This window comes from Vigna unguiculata, chromosome 9 (genome assembly GCF_037176805.1).
Source record: "Vigna unguiculata cultivar grain cowpea cultivar isolate G323 ecotype 2 chromosome 9, ASM3717680v1, whole genome shotgun sequence".
Taxonomy (NCBI): Eukaryota; Viridiplantae; Streptophyta; class Magnoliopsida; order Fabales; family Fabaceae; genus Vigna; species Vigna unguiculata.
Window position 1 is genome coordinate 18,734,126 of NC_140800.1, and position 13,042 is coordinate 18,747,167.

The following is a 13,042-nucleotide window of genomic DNA, read 5'->3' on the forward strand; positions in this document are numbered from 1 at the left end:
ATAATGTCGGATACCGCATACTCTATGGGGCATTCTAAGTATGTAGTATCCGATAAGAAGCCATGTGGGTTTGAGGGGCTGGGTACTTCTTGGGTTTAAGCGGCCTAAGGGGATTGTTGATTGCTGCTTACTATGTACTAAGGAATTGCTTAGTACAGAGTAAGCGGCCTAAGAGGATTGCTGATGGCCGTTTACTGTGTACTAAGGGATTCCTTAGTACAGAGTAAGCGGCCTGGGAGAATTGTTGACGGTCGTTACTGTGCACTAAGGGATTCCTTAGTACAGAGTAAGCGACCTAGGAAGATTGCTGGTTAGCTGATTGATAGAGGTCGTACCCCACCAAATTAAAACAGCTAAATGCAATATGTGGTAACCAACCAGAGTCGTCTCCCAACGACCAATGTTATTGTTCAAAGCTTCAATTTCCAAACAAACACAACACCTATAACATAGGGGGAGGTTGGTAGATTTACGGATGTAACACAATACTAAAAACTTAAATGCAGATGTGTAAAAACGATGTAAAAACATCATTGATTCCTTGCTTCAAATCAAAATCCACCAATCACAAATTACAAATCAAAATGGTTCTATTAACTCTCATGGGACCCAAATTAATTACTAAGCGCAAATTAACTCGAACTCAAGTGCAATTAAGCAATGCACACATTCATGAATCTACTACAATTCATTAAGCATGAACACACAACGAATTACACTCTGCAAATTAAGCATAAATAGAATGGAGAGATTAACAAAACTCAACCGAACAAATCACTAATCTCAAGGTTTAAATTCATTCTCTGCAAAGAATCAACACATAAAAGCTTAACTAGAGATGAAAATGAAGCATACAAGCCCTTCAAAACAGGATTCACAAAAACAGAACATCAAACCCTAACTTGGGTATTATTCAAACGCGAATTCAAGAGCAAAAGAGAATTCTAAAGCTTTAAATGAATGAAAATCGCTGCTGTGATATAAAAACTGAAAACTCCATACAATTCACAAAATAAGATGCCCAAGATAGCAAATGAGTTCAAAACGTAAAACCCACAATCGGTGCTATCAAATGTGCATAAAAATGGTAAAAACAAGTACTAAAACGTGAAAAACGAAAGAGGGCACCTCCATGGTCACCCACCAAAGCTCAAAACGCAAAAAATGGAGGTTGAAGAAGATGATGGTGGTTGGAAAACCTCAAATTCGCCTCCTATACATGGTCACATCAAATTTTCCATTCAGAATTATAAAAATGCCATTCTACAACTCAGAATTACAAAAATGGAACCATGGGCTGAAAATGCTGGCCCAAGAACATGCAAAGAAATAACAATTTTGAAATCCCACCTGGGTATACAAATGAGCAATTCCAAGAACCAATAACAAGTGTGCGCACAACCACACTTATTGTGCGCGACCACACTTAATTGAACACCCATTCCCAAAACAATTCCAAAGCTCCAAAATTTCCTAAGGCATGATGGATCATGGTTTTCCAGGCTAAGGGCTTGTAATGAGCTATAGAATAATGAAAGGGTATGCAGGCTCAAAAAGGGCTATCAACGGAAACAATTCAAGGTAGGCTCATCTGGTTGTAGGCCCATCAGAACAAAATTGCCTAAATCATATCCAAACGTGCAAAAAGAAAGCAAGGATACTAGTCCATCGAACAACTAACAACTTATCTTCAAAAAGTGAAGTGAGGGTCCCAAATAGAAAACAAAAACTTAACATAAATTAACAAAAAAAATGAAACAAACAAGTGACTCCCGCCACACTTAAAGTACATATTATCTCAATCTAACTCAAGCACAATATCAAACATTGAAACATCAACAGATGAACCTGGACAAGTGCAATAAAAGTAAGGAAGGAGAAACAAAACTCCCTAAATCATGGTGAAACAAAAGTAGGGTCAAGCAGGGAAGTCTCCTCTACAACAGTATCCACCAAGGTAGGGTTGCTGAGGAATGGCTTCAGATGATGCCCATTCACTTTGAAGCTCTTATCGGTGGATTGGCTTTTGATCTCAACTGCACCATAAGGATAAACATTAGTCACCACAAAAGGACCAATCCACTTTGACCGCAATTTACCACCCATGAGACCAAGTCTGGAGTTGTACAATAACACTTGCTGATCGATGACAAACTCCTTTTTAGCTATGGAGCTGTCATGGCATCTCTTGGTCTTTTCTTTGTAGAACATAGAGTTTTGATATGCTTCTAGACGAATCTCATCTAACTCATTCAACTTCAACTTTCTTTCCTCCTAAGGTTGATCAAGTGAGAAGTTGCATGATTTGACAACCCAGTAGGCTCGGTGCTCTATCTCCACTAGTAGGTGGCATGGCTTACCAAAGACAACCCGATAGGGAGACATACCAATAGGTGCTTGTAAGATGTTCTATGAGCCCAAAGAGCGACTTCAATTCCATTGCTCCAATCCTTTCGGTTGGGCTGGAAAATCTTCTCCAAAATCCGCTTGATCTCTATAACAACTTCAGTATTATTAAGAATGTAGTCAACAAAATAGTAAGGGTAAAGTAACCCAACGTCGTCTCCCAACGAACACGAAATTGATTTTTAACAAGTTAGTTCTTATAAAACTATACAAATGAGTTAGTCAAATAAAATAAAAAATATAGGGGATTAAGATAAATAAAGATAGAAATAAAATTTAAAAGATAAAAAGAAATAAAAACAATAGTAAAGAAAATAGATTGATTCCATTGCTTTTTCAAAATAGATTCATCATCGGTTATCTAAAGATTATTACTCAATTAATTATTGTTATAAAGTTACAAATTAATCAATGTAAAGTCTCAATTAATTTGTTGACGTTCTCAATTTTAACCAACGTACAGTCTCAATTAAAAGTGAGAACTTTTAGATTATCCACAGTAAATTCAACCAAAAGTACAGTCTCAATCAAATTTACTATGCCTAATCATGTCTATTCTTTTATCTCCTCACCAAATAAAAAGCTTAATTAATCAAAGTAAAGTCTCAATTAATTGTAGTTAGAGTAAATACCTTTAACCAAAGTAAAGTCTCAATTAATTGTAGTTAGAGTAAATACCTTTAACCAAAGTAAAGTCTCAATTATTGGTAAAAACTCATTTAATCATATGAAAGTTTCTAAATAAAATCAAAGTAAAGTCTTAATTCAATTTAAAAACCCTTGGACTCATATGACCAACATGTATATAGATTTAAAATCATTACTTCTTACGTGATTTAAAGATAAAAGACATAGATGAATGAAAACCTCAACAATAATAAAAAGAACAAAGAAATTAATTGATCTAACCTCAAAATCCAATTAAGAAATTATAATGAAATCAACCCAAGAAGTTTAGAACTCCATGAATGCAAAATAAAGAGAGAAGAATAGAGCGAAGAAAAGAGAGAGAAAGAAATTAGGTCCCCCCTAAGGGTTTCTCAATTTCGACGTGTCGAGCTTTCTCTTTCTACTTCTCCATTGATTTCTTTATATAGCAATTGGACTGGACTTTTCTGTTGCTAAAATCTCTCAAATATATTTTAAAATAAAGATAAAGATAAATATTTAAAAATATCTGGAGAGATATAGAGTATTTGACAAATATAATTGGTTGATAATATCAATATCTAATATAATTAAATTAATTAATTAATTAAGGATATATGATAAATTATCATCAATTAGTATTTGTATTAATTTTCCAAATCAGCCATTTACAATCTCCTTAAATTATCTTCTAAATAATGCAATATCTTCAAGATATATTTGTTTGTTGTGGAACTAAAAAGATTCAAGAAGATCTTGTCATATTTAAAAAAATTTGGTAGTTATTATCTTTTAATATTTTATGATATAATTAAATAAGATAATTATTTAAAAATATCAAATAAAATATCTAAAGATATATTTTCCCAAATTATCTTCTATCATAAAGATAAAGAAAACCATAAGGTCCAATTTTTCTTTCCTCTTTTCTTGGTTTAGCCAAACTTTTTCACTTTTTCAAGCTTTTCTTGCCGTCTTCATGCAATGCTTGGCTTGAATTTTTGTGCTTTTGATAATTTCTTATTCTTGGATTTATCTTTAAGGTGTCATGAAGCTTTAATCAATTTATTTCCACACTTCCATGAGCTCAACTTAGCTACAACTGCACTAACACACCTCAAAATATCCAAAGAACATTTATGCAACTAAAATGCAATTTTTAACATGTTTTTGTATCTTATGCTCAATAAACCCAATAATAGGAAATCCCAATTAAATCAATCTTTAAGCACACAAATTCAATTAAATACCCAGAATTAAACATTAAATGAGGGCAACAATACGCACTCATCAGACGTGCATTTGATTGGTGGCAAGAGAGGCAATATAATGTGAAAAAGGGTAGAAAATCATGCATTTATACATTTTATGAATTAAAAACATGCATGTGGAAACATTTTATTGCCCCTTCATTTAGGATCACTAAAGCACAACAAGCTAGGATAGAAGACTTCATTGACATAGGGGATGCATTCATCCAAAACCTTGCTAAGTTTTCTAGACTAGAAAAAGATTTCAAGCACAATTTGGACTTGCTCTTGAGTGCACAACAAAAGAGAGAAAAATATAAGAGAGAGCAAGCAAAGCTTGAAAAGCTTCGTGAGTATGAAAAAAAGAGAGAAAAAGAACATTTTGAGAAGCTTTGTGCTAAAAGAAAACAAGAGGAAAAAGAGATAAAAGAGAAGAAAAAAAGGGAGGAAGAAGAAAAGTCCAAAAAGGAGAATCTAAGAAAAGCAAAAGAGAATGAGAGAAAAGACTTAGAGGAAAGAGAGAAAATACGACAAAAGAGTGAGCTTGAAATACATCACTTTTGCAGCAACTTGGACAGTGGAAGGGCCTTCTTGCTGAAATCTTGAATAAAGCGCTTGTAAAACCCTGCATGGCCAAGAAAAGAACGAACCTGTCGTATAAAAGAGGGGTAAGGCAACTGTGAAATAACTGAAATCTTGGCAGGGTCAACTTCAATGCCCTTACTCGAAATGATGTGCCCCAAAACTATGCTTTGTTCTGCCATGAAATGACATTTCTCAAAATTGAGAACAAGGTTAGATTGGATGCCCATATTCAAAACTTTGTCTAGAATGTCTAAACATGCATCAAAGGAGGATCCATACACAGTAAAGTTCTCCATAAAAACCTTTTTGCATTTTTCAAGAAAATCACTGAAAATGCTAAGCATGCACCCTTGGAATGTGCTAGGGGCATTGCATAGGCCAAAAGGCATCCTCCTATGGGCAAAAGTGACAAAGAGGCAGGTGAATGTGGTTTTCTCTTGGTCCTCAGGTGCAATATGTTGGCAAAAAGAAGGAAGTCGAGTGATTTTGAATGATGATCAAGCACTAATGAAGACAAAGTGTTCAATTATGCAAATGTTATCTTGTAAAATAAAATAAGTGTATTATAGAATAGTTTAATTAAACTTAGAATCAGTAGCATGGCATTCGTCTTTCTAGAAGGTTTCTTATTTTTAGAAAAACTACAGTGATAATCGATTATCACTATTGATAATCGATTATCTGTGCAGAACTTGTATTTTTCGAAAACCTACTAGAATAATCGATTATCTCCTGAAATAATCGATCATCCTGTTCAAAATTTGCTTTTCAGGAAACCTACTGGAATAATCGATTATCCTTAGTGATAATGATTATCCTTGGCAGTTGGAACATAACGATTCAATTTTTAACTTAAATTTCGAAAACCTACTAGAATAATCGATTATCCTTAGTGATAATCGATTATCCTTGGCAGTTGGAACATAACGGCTCATTTTTTTTAACCTAATTTTCGAAAACTCTATTTAAGCAACTGCAGTTCAACTTCAAAGATACCTTTTTAAGATTCAGAGTTCTTTGGCTGTGACTGCAAAGTGTTGCTCTGTGAGATTCTTAAAGAAAGCTTTGAAAAATCTAGTGTGAGTGAGCGATAACTTTTTCTAAGTGAGTTCTTAGAAGATTGAGTGTTGTGCTGTTGCTAGGAAAGCTGGTCATCCTCTGTCAGATTCAGGGGGAGTTTTGTTCATCTCTTGTGGTTGTTCAAGAGAGGTGTTTTCTAATCTTTTCTCTTATATAATCTGTTGTAATTTTGATTATTATAGTGATTGAGTTAATCTCCTTGTTTAAGAGATTAACAACTGGACGTAGGGTCTTTTAATCCGAACCAGTATAAATATCAGTGTGCATCTTCTTCCCTTAAACTCCTTATTTATCTGCACTTGCATTTAAAGTAACTATTACTTTAAGTTCATTAATTAAATTTTGAGAAAAATTTTAAAACCTGTCAAGATTTTTTAAAAATCCAATTCACCCCCTCTTTATTTTTGACCATTGTTTAGTCTTTCCGCTGCGCTATACCAACACAATATGGATTTGAAAGTAACCAGAAAAACCATCAAAAAAGCAATAGTGGAATTTACCTACCAAGCGCTCAAGCATCTGATCAATAAAAGGTAGGGGGAAGTGGTCTTTCTTGGTTTCTTGATTTAGCCTTCTATAGTCGATGCAAACTCTCCAACTATTTTGCACCTTGGCTGGAATCAACTCCTCTTTTTCATTCTTGACTATAGTGAGACCTATCTTTTTAGGAACCACATGGATGAGACTGACCCACTGACTGTCTGAAATGGGGTAGATGATCTCGACTTGAGGAAGCTTGGTCACCTCCTTCTTCACAACCTCTAGAATGATAAGGTTCAATCGCTTATGTGGTTGTTTGACTGGTTTTGCTTCATCCTCCAATAAAATGTGCATGCACATGGATGGGCTAATTCCAAGAATGTCAGCCAATGTCCACCCAATGGTTTTCTTGTGCTTCTTTAGCTCTCCCAATAACCTCTGCTCTTGTTCAGTAGTGAGGGAGGTGGAAAGGATGACAAACAGTTTCTCCTCCTCCTCCAAGTAGACATACTTGAGGTTGTCTGGTAGGGGTTTCAACTCTAGAGTGCTGGATGCTGGCTAAATATCAGGAACCAGAGGGGATGGAGAAATGGGTTCCATATGTACCTCGACATAAAAATCAGATGCATATGTACTTCCTACAACATGGTTATTGCATTATGACCGTGTAACATCTAAATCATATGGTATAATACCTAGATAGTCAAACTCAAAATCAACATCAAAATCAGAATCATAATATGAATCAGAGTCAACACCAATGCATGCAAATTCAGAAAATTCAGACACAAATGCATATTTCATGCAATGCAAAGGGTGGAAATCATAAATATGTACCTACATGGCATCCAAAAGTGTGATCCTCAAAAGGATGTTTCATGGCATCCAAAATATTAAAACGCACCATAATATCATCAAACTCCATGGACAATGTACCTGCATGGAAATCAATCTTGGTTCGTGCAGTTTTCAGAAATGGTCTACCTAAAATGGTTGGTGCAGAACCATATGAAAATCTCTCTTCCATATCAAGAATATAAAAATCAGCAGGGAAAATCAATTCACCAACATGAACCACAACATGATCAACTAAACCCATGGGGTGGGCAACACTTCTATTTGCCAACTGAATCACCACACCCGTACGTTGTAAGGGTCCAAAAGAAAGAGATTTAAAAATGGACAGAGGCATTACATTTATTGAAGCACTAAGATCAAGCATTGCATTTTCAAATTTATTGTTACCTATGATGCAAGGTACACAAAATGTACCTGGGTCCTTGCACTCCTCAAGAATCTGAGGAACATATTTACCTATCAATATTGACACATTTCTCCCCATGTTGATCTTCTCATTTCCCTTTAGTCTCATCTTGTGTGTGCACAACTCCTTCAATAGCTTTGCATATCTAGGGATTTGTTTAATGGCATCCAATAGAGGTATGTTCACTTCTACCTTCCTAAATGTTTCTAAGATCTCCCTGTCAACCTCTTCGATCTTCTTGCTTGGAATGGCTCTTGGAGGGAAAGGAAGAGGGATGAAAGGTGCAGCAGTAGAGCTGGAAGGCGTATGAGTCACACTAGATGTGGAAGGACGGGCTACATGAGCATCATTGTAAGACTCCTGAAATTTAATTAATTAATTAAGGCTTAAATAGTAGTTTGGTCCTAGTTTTTGTTCGATTTTTTCAATGTCGTCCTACTTTTGATTTTTTTTTTCAATTTGGTCCTAATATTGGTAAATTTTTTTCAATTTGGTCCTTTTTGCTAACACCGTTAAAATAGTTAACCGATGTGAACAGTAACCGCCACGTGTCATTTTGTGATTTTTTTGATTTTTTTAAACTTTTTTTATTTTTTTAAAATTTTTTTAAAATTTTTTAAAATTTTTTAAAATTTTTTTATTTAAAAAAATGTACACGTGTCAAACTCATATTATGCCACGTGTCATTTTTTATTTTTTTATTTTTTTTAATTTATTTTTTTTAATTAAAAAAAAATCCACGTGTCAGAATCAAATTTTTATATCCAATTTGGTCCTAATATTCGTTATTTATTTTCAATTTGGTCCTAGTTTTTTTTTTAATTTAGTATTTTTGTTCCTCTCCAAAGACAAAATATAATTTGTATATAAATGTTATATGGATATTCTTATTAAAATACATATTTTTAATTTAAAATTAGAGTTGGTTTAAAATTAAATATTTTTAAGCTCTTAAAATTTTAAATTAATGGTGTTATTGTTTTTTTTCGTTTTAATTTTAAACTAACTCTAATTCTAAATTAAAAATATTTAACAAAAATATGCATTTTAATATATACAAATTAAATTTTGTCTCAATTTGGAGAGGAACAAAAATGTTAAATTTAAAAAAAAAATTATGACCAAATTGAAAATAATTAAGGAATATTGGGACCAAATTGAATATAAAAAATTTACTCTAACACGTGGCATGATATTAGCTTGACACGTGGATTTTTTTTTTAAATTAAAAAAATTAAAAAAATTAAAAAATCACAAAAATGACATGTAGCATGATATGGGCTTGACACGTGTACATTTGTTTTTTAAATAAAAAAAAATAAAAAATTCCAAAAAAAAATTCAAAAAAAATTCAAAAAAATTACAAAATGACATGTGGCGGTTATTGTTCACATTCGTTAACTATTTTAACGGTGTCAGTGAAAAGGACCAAATTGAAAAAAAAAAATCAAAAGTAGGACCACATTGAAAAAATCGAACGAAAACTAGGACCAAACTACTATTTAAGCCATTAATTAATAAATGCGGGTAGTGGGAGCCTTTATGACATTTAATTCTGACATGTATGACGTGGAATAGTACTAGCTCAAGTGGTTGAGAATACTAAGTTGTGTTAAGAGGACTTGGGTTTGAGTCTTATGTATGCCAATTGTGTGTTATTTAATTTATTATTATTTTAATAATGTGCTTAATCATGATGAGTGATATATAATCGTATGTTTATAAGAATTATCATGAAACATGAATTGTTTAAATGGTTATGTATTGAGTTGGCATTGGCATGGTTATGGATTTGAATCTTGGTGGCTCCAAACTAAACTTTCTTTTTGTCGAAATTTCTTTTGGCATGAAGGTGAAAGGGCAAGGAAACCCTAGCAGCCAAGGGGCTAGAAAACCATCATAGAGTGGTCATTGAATGACAATTAAACTCAATGGTAATTATAATTTCGTTTTGGGACATTAACATACCATTAAGAAACCATTAAAAGACAAATTAAGAGAGAATAAAGGGTTTTTGAAGCTGAATTTTGGAGAGCATTGTAAGGTGCACGAATTCAAGGAAAAAAGAGTGATTAGAGAGTAAGCAAAGGAGCTTAATTGGGAGAGAGCCAAGGGAGGAAATTGGTGATCAAGGAGGAACTCTTAAATTTCAAAGTTTAAGCTAAGGAATCCAAGTTAGGGGGAGCTGAACTTGTTTCTTTTCTCTTTCGTGGTTTGATGCATGATTCTTATTATTTGCTCCGATGTATGAACCCATCCAAAATGCTTGAATGTCTTTTGCTTTCTGTCTGTTGTTTTATTTATTTTTTAAATGTAGAAGTGGTTTTATCTTCTTCTTCTGTTTATCTTATTTTCTCTATAAATGGTAGAAAAATATTTTTTGTGGTTCAAAACTCCAGCGTGATATTTTATTTCATTTTTAGCATAGATAGTGATTTTATTTTTAGCATACATAGTGAGTGGTGCGGTTTTATTTGGTGTTGGTTTATTAGTTTCGTATTTACGAATTTTATCTTTTGTATAATTGTGGATTTGTTATGCAGTTTAAGTTTATATGTATTGGTGCACCTTACTTGTAAATAAATGATTTTTTTATGCGGTTTTGTGGATACGGTGGTAGAAGGATGTAGGTTGCAGGTTTAGTGTTTCAATTATTGCGCAGTGGAGAAATTGTGGGTATTGTGTTTTTACGATATAACTTTTATAAGGTGTGATATAACCTTTATAAGTTGTGTTAGAATTATGCTCTATATTCATTTATATAATAATGATAGCCCTGTGGTTGGTAAAATATATAATATGTTCATGATTTTAAGAATATTTGGAATAATTTATGAATGGTTCAGTGTTATTTGATCATAAACAAGTAAGTGTTGTGTTGATGTGGTGGATGCAATATTAGTATTTTAGGTCTGGTGATGATATATTTTGTTGCAACAGATTACTACTGCACTGAGGTGAAATCTTTTTTATGTTTTGGCATTAAAAGCAATGTGGGGTTGAATTCTTTTACTTTATAAGTACTTACAAGTTTTTGATATTATTAGAATACATAAAGCATGTAAAAGTTGAAGTTGGATTATTTGAAATTTACGGTGCTGTTTGGTGCTATCAAAGTTTAGGTACAATAAATCTTGTGAAGCAAAATATGTCATAGTGTATAAAAGTGAAACGTTGGATAATCTATTACAGTAAGGATGTTATTGGGTGTCTTAAGGTCCTACAATCCAAGTATTTAGTTGATTTGATGTTGGGTAAGTTTGGTTGCATATCTTGGATGTTTGAATGAGATGAAAATGGGTTATGGTGTGCTTTGACGCTGTTTTTCGTCTCTTTTTTCGAATCTGATCCTCGCTGGGCGAGATATACTAGTCGCTGGCTGACTACGTTTTTTCTGTTTCACGCATTTTTTGTGTCCGTCCGAGCGAGGAGTTCGGATGATGGGAGAGAGAGTTTGTGAAGCAGGACTATGAATGGGATAAGCTCGTAAGTTGTACCACAAGCGAGGAGGTTCGTTGAAGCACGGGAAAGTCCCATGATCAAGAATACATGCATAAACTTATAATGGTTATGAGTGTGGGAAAGTGGGTTTTTTTTTAAAAGATAAATAATTATGAGTTTTGTTTTTGGGTGGGTTTATTTCATATTTATTTTTATTTATGTGCATAACTCACCCTATCTGTTTGTGTGTTGCGATGATCGGGTAACTTATTATCTATTATCCGGGAGCAGATGATGTTACAGGTGAGCCAAGAGATGCTTAGTGGCGGAGAGTGGGAACAGATTATATGAGGATTTATAAAGACTTATTTTATTAAATTTTCATGTAATTTAATTATTGGTTTTACAACTTTTGACTTTTAAATTGTGAAGAATGATTACGAATATTTTGACTTTATATCGCAATTTTTTTTAGCTTTAAGGTTTTAAATTTCTCGCATTTTTGAGAAATGATTTGATAAAAAATGAGAAATTTATTTCGATAAATTATTTATTTTATCTATATAAGTAATATCCTACTAGGATTAGAGAGGGCAAATAAACCCGTCCCCGTGGGTATTGCCCGAACCCGTCCCCGTGGGTATTGCCCGAACCCGTCCCCATTTTGACGGAGAATCCCCGCATTGACTGGGTATGGGTATGGGTATGGGAAATCCCCAACTTTTTCAGTTGGGTATGGGGATGGGTATGGGGATATACATATCCTTGTCATAATACTCGTCTCCGCCATATCTCCATTCTCGTTTAAATTATTAAAATATTCACAATTAATGAAGTAACCCTATATATATACATGTATATATATGTATATATATATATATATATATATATATATATATATATATATGTGTATATATATATATATATATATATATGTATACACATATATATATATATATATATATATATATATATATATACATATATATATATATATATATATATATATATATATATATATATATATAAAAGAAATAAAAAATAGAATATATATATGTTGAAGGATTATGTTGTTTCCTTTTAAGATTATGAATATGGTGAAGAGTTGTTTAAGGAAAACTCAAGGAAATCCCCACTGGACATTAAGATAGCAAGCTATCTAGATGTGAGGGTTCCTTTCACACTCCCAAAGTAACAAGGCAAGGCTATCTTGAGCTTTGTGAAGGTTCCTTTCACATTAAGATAACAAGGCATCATGCCTTCTTCTCTTGAGCTTTGTGAAAGGAACCTTCACATCTAGATAGCTTGCTATCTTAATGTCCAGTGGGGATTTCACTTAGCTTCTTAATCAACTCACACCATATTCAATAATCTTAAAAAGAAAACAAGATAATCCTTCATCAAAGTGTTGGGTATTGGTTCGTCAGACAACCTCTCCAATTGATATGCTCATTTGCCTACTTCTTGCAGTATGCAGAAAGGTCCCTCCCAGTTGGCTGAGAATTTTCCTTCATGCTTGTGAGCTTTGCTGGCAAGTCGTTAGACCAGAAATCCCTTATGAAAGGACCGCGACTATAGCTTGGAATTATATTTTCTTGCTCCTCGAAGCTTGGTTGCCAAGTCTTGGATGCACAGTTTCTCCCTTTTTTTGTACACCAGGTTGAGGTGAGTGTTCATACATTCGTCGTTTAATTATGAGTCGTGTTGTTCTTGCCGTATGGATGGTTTTCCAATTTCCACTAGTATCATGGCATCAGTGCCATATACTAGGCTGCATGGTGTTTCATGGGTTGATGATTGGGGTGTGCATCTTTACGCCCATAGTACTTCCAACAGCTCTTCTAGCCACCTTCCTTTTGCCGCATCTAATCGTTTCTTTAGTTGCCCT

General features: G+C 33.5%; 1 protein-coding gene across 1 annotated transcript; it reads right to left on the reverse strand.

Annotated features, from left to right (window-relative positions):
* Positions 1-1,896: 1,896 nt before the first annotated feature.
* LOC146883655 (uncharacterized) lies at positions 1,897-11,952 on the reverse strand. Its single transcript, XM_085666685.1, has 9 exons — positions 11,932-11,952; positions 7,722-8,073; positions 7,354-7,469; positions 7,145-7,286; positions 7,056-7,087; positions 6,470-7,007; positions 2,388-2,503; positions 2,100-2,274; positions 1,897-2,036 (listed from the first exon to the last, which is right to left on the reverse strand). The coding sequence occupies exons 1-9, from the start codon at positions 11,950-11,952 to the stop codon at positions 1,897-1,899; spliced, it is 1,632 nt and encodes a 543-aa protein (XP_085522811.1).
* Positions 11,953-13,042: the final 1,090 nt, after the last annotated feature.